Source organism: Leptopilina heterotoma, unplaced genomic scaffold, assembly GCF_015476425.1.
Source record: "Leptopilina heterotoma isolate Lh14 unplaced genomic scaffold, ASM1547642v1 Lhet_131, whole genome shotgun sequence".
NCBI classification, from domain to species: Eukaryota; Metazoa; Arthropoda; class Insecta; order Hymenoptera; family Figitidae; genus Leptopilina; species Leptopilina heterotoma.
In genome coordinates, this window is record NW_025110850.1 from 724,371 (window position 1) to 743,071 (window position 18,701).

Consider the following 18,701-nt stretch of genomic DNA (forward strand, 5'->3'; position numbering starts at 1 on the left):
AACGAATTTTTTAAAAATTTACCAGATTTTGAATTTCTAAGAACTAAGGTGAAATTCGTGTTCAGCGACCCCAAAAACCCCCGAGTAAAAAGTTTTAGGCACAATTGGGTGAATTTTAAAAAAATCGACGCCATATTGGATACGCAATCTTAAATTTTGAATATTTACGAGTTTTTTATTGTTTAACATTATATAATATTTTTTCAGTGTGTTAAAGTTGTTTTTTAATAGATTCTTCTGCTTATCATTATTTATCTTATTTACAGTCAGTTTTTGCGAATTTTATTAATTTTTGAAAAATCTTGACGTGATGGCAGAAAACTGAGTCTAGAAATAAAATCAGAATATGTATGAATATGAATATCAGAACTTGTTAAAGGATAGTAAAAATCAATGGCTTTTCTTTCGGATTCGTAAATGTATAATTTCTCAATTCAACATAATTTGTTTTATTTTAAAAACATCTATGAATTTTATTCCACTATAAATTTTAAATAACTTGTTTTGATTGAAAAAAATGAAATTTCAATTAAAAGATAAGACAATCACAAGGTTTTCTCATAATTTCCCTTTGTAAATGTAACTGGGTCAAAAAAATATTCCAAGATTGTTTAGATCACCATTTAACATAACAATGGTTTCATGGATATAATAAATCAATCAGTAAAATAAAGAGTTCATTGATTCTTAATATAATAGTAAATATTGTAGTTACGAAATGTAACAGTAAAAACACCGGCTTCATTGCACATATATATAAACTTACAATCAAATATTTAACATTAAAATTTTTATTTTCCAAGTTGAATCAAAAATGAGAATCTGTAAGGCTATTGTTGCTTTTATTTGCCTTTGCACTCCTCTTATTGGTATGTATCTAATTTAAGTAAATTTCTAGCCATTCACTAAACTAAAATTGCAATTTATTGGCACGCTCTCCGTTTCAATAAAAATAAATAACGTTTTTACACTTTCTTTATACGAAAATCATAAATTAAAGTGTCAATGTTGGTAACTATACGTTAGTAATAGAAAAGAAATTTATGGTGTCAATTTTCAGTCTAAAGTAAAATTGAAGTAAAACTTGCTACGCGTCAAAAGTGCTATTTTAGTCGTTATTTTATTTTATTATTTAAATAATTTTATGGAAATGGAGCGTGACAAAAAATTGTGACTTTAGTGTTTAGTTTGTTTACTCTTTCATTTTTTTGCATTTCCCAACTTGGACATTGCTTTTTAAGACTAGTTTCATTAATACATAAAACCTTGTTGAATACAATTTTAAAAAATTATCTCCTGCCTTTTTTTCGTTTAATTTTTTTGTAAACATACAATTCTTCATAATCTAATGATTTCTCATTATTTAATTTTTTCATATTATTTTTTACTTACGGTTGGGAATTCTGACTGTGATATAGAATGATAATGAAGACGAAGATGTGGTGTATATGTAAAACTTTCTTTCTTAATATAAATTATATTATTTTTTAAAACAGGAGTTTTAGGTTCACCGCCTCGAAAAATTGTTGGCGGTACTTACTCATCACCAGATGAATTCCCTTATCAGGTGTCAATAAGAATGAATGGATATCACATATGTGGTGGATCTATTATTTCAACTCGACATATATTAACTGCAGCTCACTGTTTATATAACTACATTAATATGTATAAACAAATTACGGTTGTTAGTGGAACAACGTATTTATATTTAGGTGGTCAATCTCATTCTATTCAAACTTTTCGAATACATCCTGCATTTATAAACAATGCAAATTTCCAATTTGCCAATGACATTGCTGTTATAACTGTAAGTGAACCTAATAAATTATTATTTTCTGAATTCTTTATAAAAGGGGCATCTATGTGAAACGGACAACCTGAAATTTCTGATAGAAAATACTCACATATTGACGTTAATTATTCTTGTAATAAGATTCAATTCTCTAACTACAGACACTGTGTTGACATTTATTATATCATTTGATTCTTTTTCGATTTCATTATAACAAATTTCTTCATCGGAAAATAGATCATCATTTTTATCATTATGATTACCTTTATTATTTGCATCGTCATCATCGCTTTCTTCATCTTTTTCGTATTTTGGAATTGGTCTTTGATAATAGGTTACTGGATTTTGTGATAATGCATCTGCATTGACATTCTTTTTACCTACCTTATATATATACCATTTTAAAATCATATTCTGATAATTTTAGATTCCATCTTGTAACTCGAGAACAGAGATCACTTGAATTTTGAAATCATAACAATGGTTTGTGGACGGTAATACTTGTAAATTTTCTACCATACCATACCATAGAGTGTAAGACACAGTACACAATTGCAACTGCTTCTTTATTATAAGTATCGTATTTTACTTCATGTTCATTTAAAGATCTTGATGCATAAGCGATGGGTTAATCTTTTCCTTTTTCGCCCTGAGACAAAAATTCTACCCGAAGCATATCCTGATGCATCTGTCGTTAAAACAAAGGGTCTGTCAAAATCTGGACTCTGTAATAATGGTTCTTGACATAGTTTTTTTTTAATAATTCAAAAGCTTTATGTTGTTTTTCACTCCAATTAAAAGTCACGTGATTTTTTAATAATTGGTTTAAAGAGCCCGATAGCTTTTATAGTTATGATTTTTACAAAAATTCGGGGGACAACATGCCATCCGACAAAAAATCTGTACGAGATTCGTATAACATAGGCAATAGTATTAACACATTGTTAGTCGCTCGTACATGTGCAAGGCCTTCTTTTCTATTTCTCGTAATTGTGATTTTAGGACAAATTAATTTCATAATTAAAGAATTATAATTCAATACACGCCACGAGGACGTGACACATGTATTTTTTAATTAAAAAAACACAACAAATTTAATTTATTTAAATTTATAACCAGAATATTTTTTTATATTTTAGGTATTTATATTTAAAAATAGGGATTTTTCAATTAAAATTTTTGTGTTGTTCCAAAACCATTTTTGAAAAGCCGGGGGTAACGATGATAAAGAATGACTCAGTTAATTTTAAAAATAAAGTTTACTAATTTTTTAAATATTAAATTAAATATTTCAGCTGGAAACACCCATTAAAATTGATCATTCTCAACACATAATAAAACTCGCATCACAAAGTGACTATGGCGGATTTTATGGTGTTGTATCAGGTTGGGGAAAGACCAGTTATAGTGAAGAGAAGACTTTTCCGTATTTGTTGAAATTAGTGACAAATGTTATAAACGCAACTTACTGTCAAGAAATACTAAGTAGACAACTTTATAGTTCACAAGTATGTGCGCTTGCATTCTCTGCGTCCGGCACCTGTCAGGTTAGTCTAAATATAATGTGTTAATTTCTGTTTAATTAATTTTTTAGTTTTAAAATAATAAAATTATTTTCATGTTTTATGCAAGTAGATTATTTTTCAAAGTAATTATTTTTTTGTCAAAATTAATAACTGCACGGAGAGAAGGGCGTAGTACATTCTACTGACATGGCAGTTAAGTCTACTAAACACTATCAGTAGTACATTTTTTACTAAACGCGTTCTATCAAATTAACTGCAACTCTTCTCTCCGTGTGACTTTTGACAGTGGATCCATGTATAGGTAGTATAAGGTAGTATAAAAATAAAATTTTTTATTGTTTAGTAACTCTTAAATAATTAAGAAATTCCTTGGATCAATTTTAGTACTAGACAAAAAGAATATAAAATATTATAAATAATGAATACAGTAAAAAATATTACTATTGAATTTTAGGGTGACAGTGGTGGTCCATTGGCTGTTGGTAATGAACTTGTTGGAATCGTATCATTTGGATTTAAATGTGGAGCTGGTTTTCCAGATGTCTATACCTCAATTTATGCTTACAGAACATTTATCGAAGAAGTTATAAGGGAAAGTGGATTTTCTAACGAAATTCTGTATCCGAAAACGTATGATAATTCCAATATTGCTAGAAAGATTGTAACTAAGGTACAACATCCCACTACCTTATCAGACAATGTTACAATTTCACATAATAAAATTTATTACCTATTTAAAAATGGTCAATGGTTTCAAGTCCAGCATCAGTAATTATAGATGTGTACCACAAAACGTTTTCCCACTATTTAATGTAATTAAATCTAGTAAATAATAATTTATTTTTAATTAATTTATTTATTCAATTATACATATTTAAAATGATATGGAACAAAAATAATATTAAAATAATAAAAAATATATATCAATACATTCTTCTGCTTTATTTTAATAAATAACTTTAATTGATTCGTGTAATTTAAACATTGAATTTATAATAAATAAGACACATTGAAGTTAATGCACTTTAATTTAAGTTGTCCTCGATTCTAGTACAAGATCTTGCCTGAGATCCATACCCTTATAATGATTTATTAACATTGCTTTTAAAAGGATTCACAAGAGTGTGTCACATTTTTTATATTAGTTCGAAAATTATTTAATCAATATCTCTTAAGAAAAAACTAAACATTAATATTGTAAATCCAATAGATCCCGAGCTCTTGTGGAAGAAACAATATCTTTCTTTGAATTTATATATTTTTTAATGCCCTCTATAACATTCTGGGGTAATTTATTTTCTTGATTGAAGTACAATGCGTCATCAACAATTCTCATTCGATTTAAAACATGAATCTTTCTAAAATCTTCTGAATTCAAACAATCCACTAATCTGTTCCAATTTCTTTCATCATAGTTTACACGATACAAACCTGAAAATAATAAAAGCACCTTAAATTAAAATTCATTATGACAACTTTTAGAGTAGGACTAGTTAGTGTGGTTTAGAAAGTTGTAATTATTGATAAGTCGTGAAAGTAATAATAAATTTGGTTAAAAGTAATTACCAAAGCTTTGTACATTTACAATGTACCACCAATCATCATGAGTGAGACCATCGACTATCAATTTCTCATCGTGCGGATTCATCCAACTATTTACATGTGTCGATGAAAAATTGTGAGTGTGACTGCCTACTATATTTATTGGTATCCACCAGTTTTGATCAGCGAATCCTTTAGACGCTATTGAACTTGTTTGCTTCAATTTTATAGTGTTGCACGAATAATCTCTCTCAATATTAACAATAGGATGTCCGTTTTGTAATATATAAGTCTCCAAGTAGTTTCGAATGTTGAAATTATTCCTTTTAATTTGTGATTTCTCCATTTCTTCTTGAACGGTATTCCAAAATTGGTCTGTTGATATTGTCTTGTATTTACTAAAATTATAATCATTATGAATTACTAATAATTAAAAATTAATAATAATAAAATGACTTAAGGTCTTTAGTTCAATTATTAATTACTACTACTAGAATAGTGATTCAAAAAATATTTTTACTTACTAAGTTTGGATAATTGTGTTAATTATAGAATGGAAAATATTTTCTGTTAATACACCACTTATCATGTGCATCAATGCTTCAACTGAAATTAATAAAAATTTATATCACTATTAATTGGTAGGCAACGTTTATTTTATTAATTGTTAGAAAACTTTTGCTATCAACTAGAAAATTTTATTTTACTGTTGAACTTACTTTCTATATCATAATTCATCAAACTGCCTTCTTGAATAGTTGGTCCATTGTATACATTTAAATCCACATCTAGTGCATAAAAGGAATATCTGTACCTAGTGAATTCCACAAAAACTGAAAAGCTGTCCATCTTTAAAAAAATCAATTCTCTAATTACTGACATTTTATTAACAATTCTTAAAAATAATGAAAATTTGTTTCGGTGATTTTAACTATTTCGTTAATTTGTAAAGAAAATTATCGAAAGTCAAATTTAGTTATAAAAGTGGTAAAATCCAGAGTTCCAATGGTATTGTTTTTGAGTTTTTGCCCACATTTAAAGAAATCGGAAATTTTTTATTTAAAACGATAATTTTCGAAAAAGAGAATTAATGTTGTAAAATTAGCATTGAAAAGATAAATGATCCATAATAATAATATTTTGTAAATACTTTGCTAAGGATGATATGACTTATGTAGAACACAAGTCCCTCGGTAATCCAAGTGTCCGCAGGAGTAGCTGGAGTCATTATACATCCCAACCATTGACGTGCTAATTCATAAATAATGTGTACGTAAGGTTTTACTTCCCGATCATCTTCCAAATAGTCTGCATTTGGTTTAATGAGTAAACTTTAAGGAAAAAAAATTGTTTAATAATTAGAATATCAAAAATATTCAAAATTCTGTTTACAAAGAAAAACATTGCTTTTCATTAGAAAATTATATTATTAACGTCAGAAATGTTATCTTGCGTTATTTAAAAATCTTGATAAGAATAATGGGTACAGTCAATTACAATTCACCTTAAGTCTTTGCAGCCGCAGATATTAAACATAATTTCTAGAAATTATTGTGAAATTTTTCTAGAAATAGGCCGCAACGACTTTAGGTGAAATATAATGGATTGACCCTAATGAAAATTTTTAAATCTTGAGAAGTTTTTGTCAATTTGAACCAAATATAAAAGACACTTTTGTACAATTTTATACTTACTTAGTGATAACTACACCGCATTTTCCCATTGGTTCCTCATTCTGATCAAGAACTCCTATTAGCTGCATTATCGGGAAGTCGGATTTAATTCCAATATATTGTTCAAGTAATTTCATTGCATTCATTGCACGTGCAAGCGTGTGAAATGCTTTATCGAATGATTCCATATCAGAGTCTATTGAAAATGTATTATCTGAATTGCTGATATTATTATGAAAGTCAGTGACCATAATGCACACCATATTTGGGGACATTAAAGGTGTTTTCTTAAAATAAGTCCATTCATAATAGAGATTGTTTGGATCAGCGACAATTTCCTGTTCAGGCATATTTGAAATAGCTTTATGATTTTTTGATCGTTTAATCCTAATACTGAAAGTAGTCTTTATTGATAATTCATCCCAACATGGAAATATCTGACGTGCTCGAAGTGAGTTGAAGTACGTTGATACTAATAATCTAAAATGTTACAGAAAATACAAATTTTGCTTTTTAATATTTTTAGAGTGACTGTTTTCTATTGATTCCTCTTGTGAGATTCTTTTAGTATTTCTTAAATTTAATTATTTTAATTCACTGACAACTCTGTCGTACAAAGAAAAAAGTCCATAACTGACATTTGATTTTAGGTTCTTTTTCCCGTAAGACGAACAAGCAAAAATCAACCAAAAACAAGTGAGAGTTATAGACTTTTTTACTTTGTACGGCAAATCTAATGTTAAATACACAGTGCGCTAGAAGCAAAAATAGCTTTTACAAAGATGCGGACAAAAACGGTTTGTGTAGCATGTTTTGTATGTATTTGTAGGTTAAAAATCCGTGTGAATTAAAATCCTACCTGTTTCCGTTTTCGAGAAATGCATGAAAAGCTTTTTTATATTTGATAAACAATAAAATCCATTTCAATTTATAAAGAAGCAACTTCTCGCGGGGTAAATTTTTGTGGTAAGTAAGTAGTTTCCATGGTAATCTTAACGACAGCAAATAATTTGATAAAATTGTGTTTGGTTGAATACACCTTGCATTTAAACAGAATTGTGTTAAAAATTGTTTACTATTATAAAGTGTTCAACCGTTACCAAATATGTATAACTATTGTGATATAAATTTACCGAAAGATACCAGGGCTTCTGATGGGTTTCGCAATTACTTCATAAGCTTGACAGGAAGATCAATTGATAGAATAAAAACTGCTTCTGTTCTGATACCGTCGACACTAAAATCTTATGGAGATTTACGTAGATTATGAAGTATTTTGTTTGATAGGCAAAAATAAAAAGTATTCATAAAAACTGCCACAGTACCATAAATCCTTCTCTATTGGACGAAAATGATGATATGTTAGTTATACAAAAATGTATTATTCCGGACCTGCATATTATGCAAAGTTTCGTAAATCATTTATTTTGGGATGGTTTAGTTCCTTTGCTAGGTCGTGAAAAAACTTTGCTCTGTCCATATAGCTTAAAACTGGTCTCAAAAAATTATTAGGGAGAAATTTTTGAAGGAAATGCATGTAAAGTACTTTTTGAACATTCTGACATACTTTTAGATTCAAAAATTTATGGTGATTTTTTGCTTCTTGCGCACCGTGAATAATTCTGATGGTTTTATTGGTGAATTCTGATTTCCGTAAAATTATTTTTTAAAAGATTGTTATCTACTTATTCTCATATTTTTTCCGGAAAAATCCAGATTTATATGGATTCCATCCATCTTCTATTGCTCCAACGAATTTTAAGTTAAGAATATAATTTCCCGGCTGTATAAAATTTTCGAAGTTAAGAGTCACAAATTGTGATTCATGATCATATATATGACTTTGAGGAATTAAATTTTTATCAATTCCATTTAGTTTTGTTGCATTTTCATAAATTGTTAGTTGATATGAATGGAAGGTTAAGCTTTTGTTCGGCATAAAAACTTGCAGAAAAATTTTTGATTCGCCAATAAAATTTTTTGCCTCCATCATCAAGGAGGGAAAAATATTTAATTCATAATGATATGGTCTTGCATTATTGGGTAATTTCATTTTCAATTGGTGTGAAAATTGAACAAGAATGAAGAGTAAACAAATTTTGAAATAGTTCATCTTAAATTGTTTACTTATATTGAGACTGTAAATTTAATAAATAAAACGTTTTTTAGTATCAGAGAAAATTTTTTTGACTTTTTTAATGACGTTAATAAATTGCAGAAATAATACTAAAGTATGAAAAATTATACTAAATGAAATAAAATAATAAATAAATCAAGTGTTGAATGCGTTATGAAAGATATAAATTTAAAAAATTTGTTAATTAATTATATTACCTCTTAGATTGAAGTTTAGTTTTCAAGAAAGAACTGAATAACTTTTTTATTAAATTTCTTTGCTTTTAAACTTTTTTTTTCTTTGCTTATATGTGCTATTTTTAAACAAACAAATGTTATAAAAAATTAATTAATTCCTAAAATGAATATTCTACAATTAGAATTTCACAATCATTACAAACATATGATAAGATTGAGCAATGAATTATTTAATTTTGTGGTAATTTTGTAACCAGAGGACTGCTTATTTCAACTATTTACTACACTAAAGTACTATTATTTCTTTCGTTACCTAATTTTCACACACGTGTTTTTTAATCACTCAACATTACTTTTATATTTAGTTTTCTTATCAAATTTTTACATTTATATGAAAAAAATGTGTAGGTATTGTGTGGAAATATACTTAAAAAAATTAGAACGTTTTTTTCTTTCTATAATATTTTAATAGTATAAAATATTTATTTCTCATTAAAAATAACCACTTTCAAAGTAATAATTATTTATTATTAACTTACTTAGCTAAACATATATTCTTCTCCTACCTCCTGATATATATTTAAAAATACCAATTAAAATTTTGTCGGAGAATATACTTTTCCCATTAAAGAATAATATATCATCAACAATTCTAAGTCGATTTAATATATGGATATTTTTATAGTTCTCCGAATTCAAGTAGTCCACTAATCTGTTCCAATTCCGTTCATCATAATTAACTCGATACAACCCTTAAAAAAATATTTACTATTATGTATATTTTTATTTAATTCCTTTAAAATAAATAAGAAATAATTTAATTATTGTTGTTAAGCGTATAATTATAAAACTTTAAAATTGAACGTAATTGCATGTGATGGATATGAAGAGTAGAGACTTTGTTTTAGTTAATGTGCATGCGTCTGATACTTTAAGTGTGAATACCGACAAATCAATTACCCGCAGACTTTTAATCATAATGAGTAAGTTTTGTTGAAAATAATTACCAGTGCTTTGGACATTGACAATGTACCACCAGTCGTCGTGAGTCAGACCGTCCACTATTAATTTCTCATCATGAGGGTTTATCCAATTGGTGGCAAAAGTAGACGTAAAATTTAAAGTGTCACTGCTTGCAATGTTTACTGGTACCCACCATTTTTGCTTAACTGAGTCATTAGAATCGATTGAGCTATTTTGCGTTAATTTTATAGTGTTACATGAATAATCTCTGACGACATTAATGATTGGATATCCTTCTTGCACTATGTAAGGTTCCATGTACATTCTGAGATTAAAATTATTTCTCCTCAATTGTGATTCATTCATTGTTTCTTGAAGTGAATTCCAAAATTCGTCCGTTGTTATTGACTTGTATTTACTAAAATTTCAAATAATAAATTACACATAATTAACGGAAAATAGAAACAATTGACAATAATAAAGAAACAACAAATAAAAATACAAATGAAATGTATATGAATAGAGTACAAGAAAATTTAGAATCAGAAATGAGTTAGTGTAATTTGTAAGGAGCAAAGAGTAGTAGAGATCTAAATGTTTTGCAATACCCCTACTTCTGACTTATTGCGCGCGCATAATATTTAAGAAGAGAAAAATCATAAGTGCACACTTTTTCCTAAAAATTATTTTAGAAAAACTTACTATACTTCCACAATTTTCTTAATAGCCGCATGAAATATTTGTTCAGTTAATAAACCGCTTATCATTTGCATTACAGCCTCAGCTGTAAAATTAAAATTGAATTAAATAAATTCTTCTGTGTAAGCCATGAACGTCCACGGGATATCCTCAAATATCTGTTGCTGTTAGGGTAAATTATTTAATTTGTTAACGCTTACCTTTAATATTAAAATTATTTAAACTCGTTTTATCTTTCGCTGATGATACTTTGTATAAATTTAAATTAATGTTCAGCGCATCAATAGAAGCTTCTCTTCTAATGTGTTGCACAGATGACGACAAATTCATCTATTTATAAAGAAAAAATATATTTAAAAGCATTATATTTTCTGTTAATTATTTACTGTATGACTATCGGTCAAGAAAATCCAAACCAGTGTGTTTTAAGAAAGTTACATAAAAAATTCTGCACACTCTGATAAGGAACACAAAACTTACTCATGTCTTTATTTCTACTCTAGTACTTTCTTTTTTAAAAGGTTTAAAATAAATAAAATCACAACACTGGTCCGGATCTTCGGAGTAATATCCAACTATAACATGATCGTAATGATTAATTACTTTATTCAGGACAAAGTGACTCATATAGAAAACAAGTCCCTCTGTGATCCAAGTGTCCCCATAACTTGCCGGAGTGATCAAACATCCAAACCACTGACGTGCTAATTCATATATTATATGAACATACGAAATCATTTTATCGTTATCTCCCAAATTATCCAAAATTGGTTTAGTAAGTTCCCTTTAAAAAAGAAATTCCTAAATTTAAATATACTAAAAACAATATTTTTTAAAATTTGATTTCTACATACCTGGTAATAATTAAACCACAAGTTCCTAATGGTTTCTGATTTTTATTAAGTATTGCAAGCATTTGCATTTTTGGTAAATCGTATTGAACTCCAATGAATTTCTCCAATTGGGTTAGCGTATTTACTCCAAACTCGAAACTGTAAAATCCTTTGTTTACATATTCTTTACTACATATTACAACAACTTTTGAATCAACATTGGTGATATCATCATGGACATCGGTGACAACAATTGAAATCATGTTCGTTGACATTGGTGGTGTTGTTTGAAAAACTGACCACATATAACCATCTTCCTTGATTTGATCAACAATCCCTCGCATTAGTGTATTTGACAAAGCTACTTGATTTGGTAATCGTTTTATCCAAAGATAAAATGTAGCTTTTATTTCTGGCTCATCCCAACAAGGAAAAACTTGACGTGCATGAGGTGATTTAAACTGTGTTGATACTAATGTTCTGAAAAATTTTATAAGCATTCTTATATTTACAGTATGGGTCTCAGAAAATTAGAATGTGTTTTTTTGGGTTTACTAAAAACATGTTAAAAACTTTGAATGCGCAGACTATTTTGACCTGGGCATTAGGTTAGCTGGTTACTTATGTAATCAGTGACCACCACTTTTTCTTATGCACAAAAACGGTTCTTAAGATTTTTGCTTTTAGAATAATAACAATGAAATACAGATTGAAAGAAAATATAAATATTTAAGTGTTTAGGAAAAAGAAAACTGCAAATATTTGTATTGAACTTAATTCTAATACACGTTAAATAAAAAAGTATTGGAGACAAATTTATAATAAATTAAATAAATACCTATTCATATTTTTTTGTCTAAAGAATCCAAATTTATTTGAATCTAATCCTTCTCCTATTTCTCCAGTGAATTCCAAATGAAGACAATAATTTCCAGGTTGTATTTCATTTTCGAAATTGAGTATCAAGAATTGTGATTCAACTTCAAAGAAATGATTTTTAGGCATTACAGTTACACCATTTTGTTTGAGTTTCGTGTTTTTGGAATTTATGTTTAAATTTAATGAATGCAATGTCAAGTTTACGGTTGGTTTTAAAATGTTAAGAAAAATGTCTGATTCGCCCTCAAAAGTAAAAACATTAGAATTCGTTGGTGGAAACATCTTAATGTCATAGTGATACGGTAACGCATTGTCGGGTAATTTTTCATCAAATTGATGAGAAAATTTTAAAAAAATCAGAATTGGAAAGAATTTAAAGTAGTTCATTATAAAAGTAATATTTTTCTTGACACTAAAAATTTATAAAACAGTTTAATAATATGACAAATCTTAGTAAAAATAAATAAATAACTCTTACAATTGAACTAGTTAAAGGAAATAATTTTTATAAAATATTATACTTGAATTTAATGTTGACTATTTCAGACAAAATTAATTTAATAAACATTACTGATGTTCCCTTTTTATATATCGAAAAGATTACTAATAGATGCTAATTATTATAAATTTTTATTTAAAAAAATATGAATTTATGAAGCTTTTGTAAATAGTATAAAATCAAATTAATGGTAATTCTCTAAAATTTAAATCTTTCCAAGAATGACGAATTATTAAATTATAATAATGGATAATGATGATAATAAGGAATTTCTTAAAAATCTAATTATAAATAGTGGAAATAAATAATTCAAATATGTTTTAGATTTTGTTGATAATATATCATTTAAATTATCTTTATCAAAAATCGTAGGATATATTAGTGTAGCATTTCAGAAATATCGTTTTTTAGCATGTAACTAGATTTATATTTTTTGCACCCCTAGATATAAGCCTTTAACTTCTGATATCAGTAAAGTTTGTGGCACGTCATGATTTAGCTCTATAACTTTTCCAAAATAACAAAATATGCCCTTTTCTCAAAAAGGTGACGTGATAGAAAGTTTTCGACCCTGGATTCGTGTTCAGTGCGAGAAATCTGTTAAGGAACACTACCTTCCATTTTATTCGCAATAATAAAAACTTGAAATTTGCAGAACAGTATAATTTTCTTAATATTTGATTTTTTTAATAAAATTGAAACACATGTTACTATAAAAAATAATATATTCAAGCTCAGCTATTGAACTCATATTTATTATCATTTCTTTATTTCATATTTATATTATTCAATTTGTTTTATGGCATAAATATATATTGTATCTGTCGATATTTGAAAATAACTAACTTTTAAAATTATAATATTATTTGAGTACAAAAAATAAATGAAAAATAATAAATTTAAATTACTAATTTAATTTTTTATCACGATTTTTAATTCTAAAGTGTGTTTCTTTAAAAAATTGCTGCTTAATGTGTTTAATTTTCGTATGTTTTTTAAATAATATTTCAATTTTTTTGATAAATTCAATTTTATTAAATATAGTACATACGTTAGGATTTATTTCGTTTATTAAAAAAGTAATCAAATATTTCAAGAAAAAGTATTTATTAAAAGATTTTTTTAATACTTAAGAATTGGTTATATTACAATAATATTAGTTAAAATATTTTAAAATTGTATAAAAATGTGCGAAATACAGATTTCTTTAGTTACTAACAACAGAATCTACATTCGTATACCTGTCTGTTGTTCAATAAAACTTTTGTAAGCCCTAACTCTTGCAAAAGCACCAGGATGTTTACCACAATAGAATCCATATGATACAAGTCCAATAACTTCGCCATTGGCAACTAATGGCCCGCCACTGTCACCCTGAAAACCATAAGAAATCGTCTAGATAACAAGTTTCAAACATTTCTTTTCAATTCTTGCAACAGAGAAATAATAGAATTGTGTAATTTAATTTCGTCATTCACTTTACAATTTATTTTCTTCTTTTTCACTATTTTTATTTGATTTTCAGCAAAGTGAAGATGAAAATATCCAACTATACACATCTGATTGAATTTTTAGTCTTAATAAACAACTTACTTGACATGTGCTCTTTCCATTCATTGGTACAGTACACAAATGATACTCTCTAAGTTTTCCAAAGTCGCATCGTGAAAAGTCTGACAGTTTAACGTGAATATGTTGTAAATCTGTTGATCCCATTTGTGAATTATAGTAAGTATCACCCCATCCAGCGACAACAGCTTCAGTACCCATTGGATAATCTCTACTTGCTAGTTTAATAATTTTCCAATCAGAAAATTTTTGATTTGTCAAAGGTGTGCGTAACTATAGAAAACGAGAACAAACATAAATGTATCTATATAAACAACCCTTTTAATCATTAGAAAATAAATGTTTATTTCGTGTTACTCACTGTAAGAATAGCAACATCATAACGAAGGTATCTATCTTCTTTTTGATATTTTGGATGAACAGACACTTCTTCAAGTGAATAACCAACTCCTCCATAAATGAGACTATTAGTTCCAACAAATACTCGTATAATTTTAGGATTTTGATTATCTAAACAGTGAGCCGCAGTAAGAATGTGTTTAGCACTGATAATCGAACCACCACAAAATTGAAAGAAGGATCCATCATAACGTATCAGTCTTAATGAAACCAAAAATGGAAATTCATTGCCTACCACTCTCATGCCTTGGACTATTTTTTGAGGTGGCGATGCATTTGTACCTAGAAAGATTGAAACATATTATCAATAAACTGCTTACTCTTTATTTATTCATATAACATTTTAAAGAGCATAGATAGTCCCATGCAAAAAATGTTTTTGATTTTGTATATGTCCTAAATGGTTACTCAAGATTACACAATAATTTCTACAAAATTTTAGGTTACGCGGGTGTTCAACCCTCAATCCTTTTGGTCTTTATGTTTCACATTTTTCTAGTCCTGAAGCTGCTATCGCACTTTGGAAGATCTTGTGCACGAACTTGTGTATGTTCAGTCCAAGGATTTGGAACAATGATCTTGTGCAAAAACATGCAAAGTTTCGTACCAAGTGAAAATCGAGCGAGGTAACAATTGGACTCTTGTACTTTCGAATGGTCCTGAATAAGTATCTGAATAGTTCCAATTAATATTTCGTAACATAATTTTTGAAAACGAGAGTCTAAGAGTAGTTTCAGATTTGTGGCCTAGGCCTACTGGGGATACCACGTGAAAATGAAACGCGCCGAATATATCCTACCTCTCGGGTGGTGCGAAAATGGGTAACAAAATTTAAAAGTAAATGTTGTGTTAATTATTAGGACAGCTGTGCTGTCGATGAACATGAAATCTTAATGAATATTTAAGTGAGAAATGATTCGGATAGATTGTTAACTTCTTCCACCTTTAATGAATGCTGTGGTGTTACAAATTATTTATCTAAACAATAATAAAATATGAGTTAAAAAGTAATTCTTCAGTGCGATACTGTTTTGTGGAAGGAATATTGAACTGATTGCGGACGCTGCCATGCAACCAAAAATTAATTTCTCGAAAAAATCAAGGAACGCATATCTACAAATTACAGTAATTTTTAAGGACCCCTATAATCTATACAGTGAGAGAAAAATATGTTACGGGGTAGAATAATGATCTTACGGGGACCATCTTTAGTGCTACATATATAGACAGCTATCTTGATTGTATCAGATACAATCAGGTTGTACGGAGTAACATCTTTGATTGTAGTTGGTAGCATAACAATAGGCAACATCTTTAATGATACCGGATAACATCGTCTTTTACCATAAAGTTGTATGGACCGTTAAAAACTTATTGTTTAGTTAAAATAGAAATAGTTACCCAGAATAAAGGCACATAAAGCCAAGAAGATGAAGTCTATTCTTGCAGAAGTCATGATTCAAAAATGCTTGAACTTCAACTGTAACATACTCAATTCAAAATTTTCTCTTATATCCAGATCATCCCTTGTTTTTTCGAACTCATTGACGTCTATTACTCTAATTTTAATTAAAAATTTACATATAACTATTTAACTAATTTAAATTAAAAAGATGTTTTCATTTCCGTATTTATAATATCATACAATAACATAGATTATATTTTAATCAATTCTTTAGTACGCAATTCTATTTTAGACGCATACATTAAAACACTTAGAAATGTTTTATTGTCATTTCCTAGTAAATAGCTGATATATATAAATTTCTGTATATTTCCTTTTTTTATTTTTCCTATATCTTGGACGTACATTTGACTAAACAATATTACATGCTAATGTTCTAATTTAATAGTAAATATCTAATGCATAAGATATTTATAAATTTGTAATGTTTACCTTTCCTAACATTGCATGCGATTACACTTTACATTATTTTTATTTAATTTAGGTATATTATTTATAGATAAAGGACACAAACTTGTACGACATTAAATATTTTAATTAAAAGAACATGCGTCAGTAAATTGAAAATAACAAATAAGTGTTCTATACTATAGAACCATTTATAAATGTCGAATTTAATATGACGGATATAAAATTTGACTGAATTTAAAATATTTATTTCCGTAAATTTTGCGTCTTCTTTATGATCAGCAAAAAATTTGCTTCTTCGTGGAAGAAGCAATATCATTTTATCATTCTTTGGAATTTTTTTTACAAATCGATACAGTATATTTAGTAAATTAAAATAAAGAAGAAATTATTAAAAAAGTAAGTTCTGGGTTGGATGTAGCTCAATATGATTTATTGGTATTTTCTGAAACCTCATTTAAAGAAATTTATATAGAAAATAATATTCCTGACCGTGAGTCAACTACACTACACACACGGTGGGTTTGAATGAACTTCAACCCAAAGATGCTTGCGTATCAAAATTTCTTTCTGATTTCTTTTCTAGGATGTTCCCTGATAATTTTGAGCCCAAAATGAAAAAAATCGCTTGGGCCGTTTTTGAAAAAACTCATTTTTTTGATTTTTTGAAAATACCAATTAACTTTTTTTCTAAGAAAGTAAATAAAAGTAAGGTTATTATAGGGTTTTAATCAATTCAATTAATATAAGTAAACGGTCCCTAGGTGCTGAATATATGCATCAACTAAAACGCTGTAAAAAATCTGAAAAAAACCCGTTAGAAAGTTGGTTTTTTTAAAAATTACTCCCTTCCATTGCATTTTAACCCGTTAAAGATCCTCACAAAAATTAAAGCTTATAAAAATATCTGTAAATTGCAAAAATTCAATGATTTATCTTTAAAACTGTCGACGTTATGACCATTAAAGTATAAAAAATTTATCAACAATAAATTATTTTCTTTTTATTTCTATAACGTTACATTTTTAATATCTTTGGTATAACGATGTTGTATTAATTTAATCACTGGGACTGAAAATTCAAGAAACATGAATATCGATATTACTTTAAAATGATAATCTCATTACAAGCGTCATATATGTCATTTGTGATTTTCATAATAATGTAAAAAAATTAATGATGTCGGAAACTCATGCAAAAATCCATAATGAAAATTTTTTTACCATAATTTCCAGTTTACTTTGTCTGATCACCGGAAAAATTCTTTTTGTTTTACCAAAGCACAACAAGCAAATTTGTTGCTTATTTACATTACACTTAAAAAAAAATATTCTTAATTTAAGAATATATATTATACTAAAAAAGGTGCCCAGGATATTACCCACTTAAATTAAGTGGGAAATATTCTTACTATAAGAATATATTCTCATTGTAAGAATATTTCCACTTAATTTAAGTGGGAAAAATCCTGGGCACCTTTTTAGGGTTTCGTGGCAAAAACCCTTATAGCGAGACGTCGGTGTCCGTCCGTAGTTCTTACGTCTTAAGTAAGTCTCTTATAGTGAGACTTTAATATAAGTAGTTCTTTAAGTCCTAAGTTTTAAGTCTTATGTATTAAGTCTTATGTCTTAAGTCTTAAAACAACATAACAACCGTTGCCATGGCAACGTTAATATGGCAACGTTAATATGGCAACGTTGCTATGTTAATGGTTGACATAACAACCGTTGCTATGTTAATGGTTGCCATAACAACCGTTACTATGGTAATAAAAAAATTTTTCAATCTTAAGTACAAAAAAATTTTTTAAATAAATTATTATTTATTTATTTTTTTGTCACTTTAGGCCATGAAACCCTATGATGTAGGCGCATTGCGCCTGCTTCTCTGACTAATTTTTTATAGTATATATTCCTAAATTAAGTTTATTTTTTTCAGTGTATGCGTTTTTGTGTGTTTTCGACATTATTAACTTTTTTTACATTATAGTTATGAAAGTCAGAAATGACGCTTGTAATAAGATTCTCATTTCAAAATAATATCGATATTCTTTTTTTTAATTTTAAGTACCAATGATTAATTAATATAACATCGTAATACCAAATATATTAAAAATGTAATGTTATAGGAATAAAAAG

The 18,701-nt window shown here is 27.7% G+C and overlaps 3 protein-coding genes across 3 annotated transcripts; 1 reads left to right on the top strand and 2 right to left on the bottom strand.

Annotated features, from left to right (window-relative positions):
- The first annotated feature begins 814 nt into the window (after positions 1-814).
- LOC122513059 (trypsin beta-like) lies at positions 815-4,093 on the top strand. Its single transcript, XM_043629293.1, has 4 exons — positions 815-869; positions 1,497-1,858; positions 3,091-3,342; positions 3,776-4,093. The coding sequence occupies exons 1-4, from the start codon at positions 815-817 to the stop codon at positions 4,091-4,093; spliced, it is 987 nt and encodes a 328-aa protein (XP_043485228.1).
- Positions 4,094-4,502: 409 nt separating this feature from the next.
- Positions 4,503-12,760, bottom strand: LOC122513060 (aminopeptidase Ey-like). Its single transcript, XM_043629294.1, has 13 exons — positions 12,183-12,760; positions 11,366-11,824; positions 11,115-11,295; positions 10,712-10,841; positions 10,515-10,596; positions 9,857-10,230; positions 9,399-9,601; positions 6,558-6,874; positions 6,014-6,194; positions 5,583-5,712; positions 5,388-5,469; positions 4,888-5,261; positions 4,503-4,752 (listed from the first exon to the last, which is right to left on the bottom strand). The coding sequence occupies exons 1-13, from the start codon at positions 12,608-12,610 to the stop codon at positions 4,511-4,513; spliced, it is 3,183 nt and encodes a 1,060-aa protein (XP_043485229.1). The 5' UTR covers positions 12,611-12,760; the 3' UTR covers positions 4,503-4,510.
- Positions 12,761-13,949: 1,189 nt separating this feature from the next.
- LOC122513061 (chymotrypsin-1-like) lies at positions 13,950-16,002 on the bottom strand. Its single transcript, XM_043629295.1, is given in 4 exon segments — positions 13,950-14,096; positions 14,316-14,502; positions 14,609-14,972; positions 15,888-16,002. Coding segments are annotated over 4 exon segments (813 nt in total).
- Between the last annotated feature and the right edge of the window lie 2,699 nt (positions 16,003-18,701).

Coding starts and splice junctions, on each gene's coding strand:
- LOC122513059 (XM_043629293.1), top strand. CDS start 815: ATGAGAATCTGTAAGGCTATTGTTGCTTTTATTTGCCTTTGCACTCCT. Junction 1,859..3,090: donor CTGAATTCTTTATAAAAGGG/GCATCTATGTGA, acceptor TAAATATTTCAG/CTGGAAACACCCATTAAAAT. Junction 3,343..3,775: donor CTGCGTCCGGCACCTGTCAG/GTTAGTCTAAAT, acceptor ATTGAATTTTAG/GGTGACAGTGGTGGTCCATT.
- LOC122513060 (XM_043629294.1), bottom strand. CDS start 12,610: ATGAACTACTTTAAATTCTTTCCAATTCTGATTTTTTTAAAATTTTCT. Junction 5,713..6,013: donor GTCATATCATCCTTAGCAAA/GTATTTACAAAA, acceptor ATTTTTTTAAAG/ATGGACAGCTTTTCAGTTTT. Junction 4,753..4,887: donor TGTAAATGTACAAAGCTTTG/GTAATTACTTTT, acceptor TATTATTTTCAG/GTTTGTATCGTGTAAACTAT.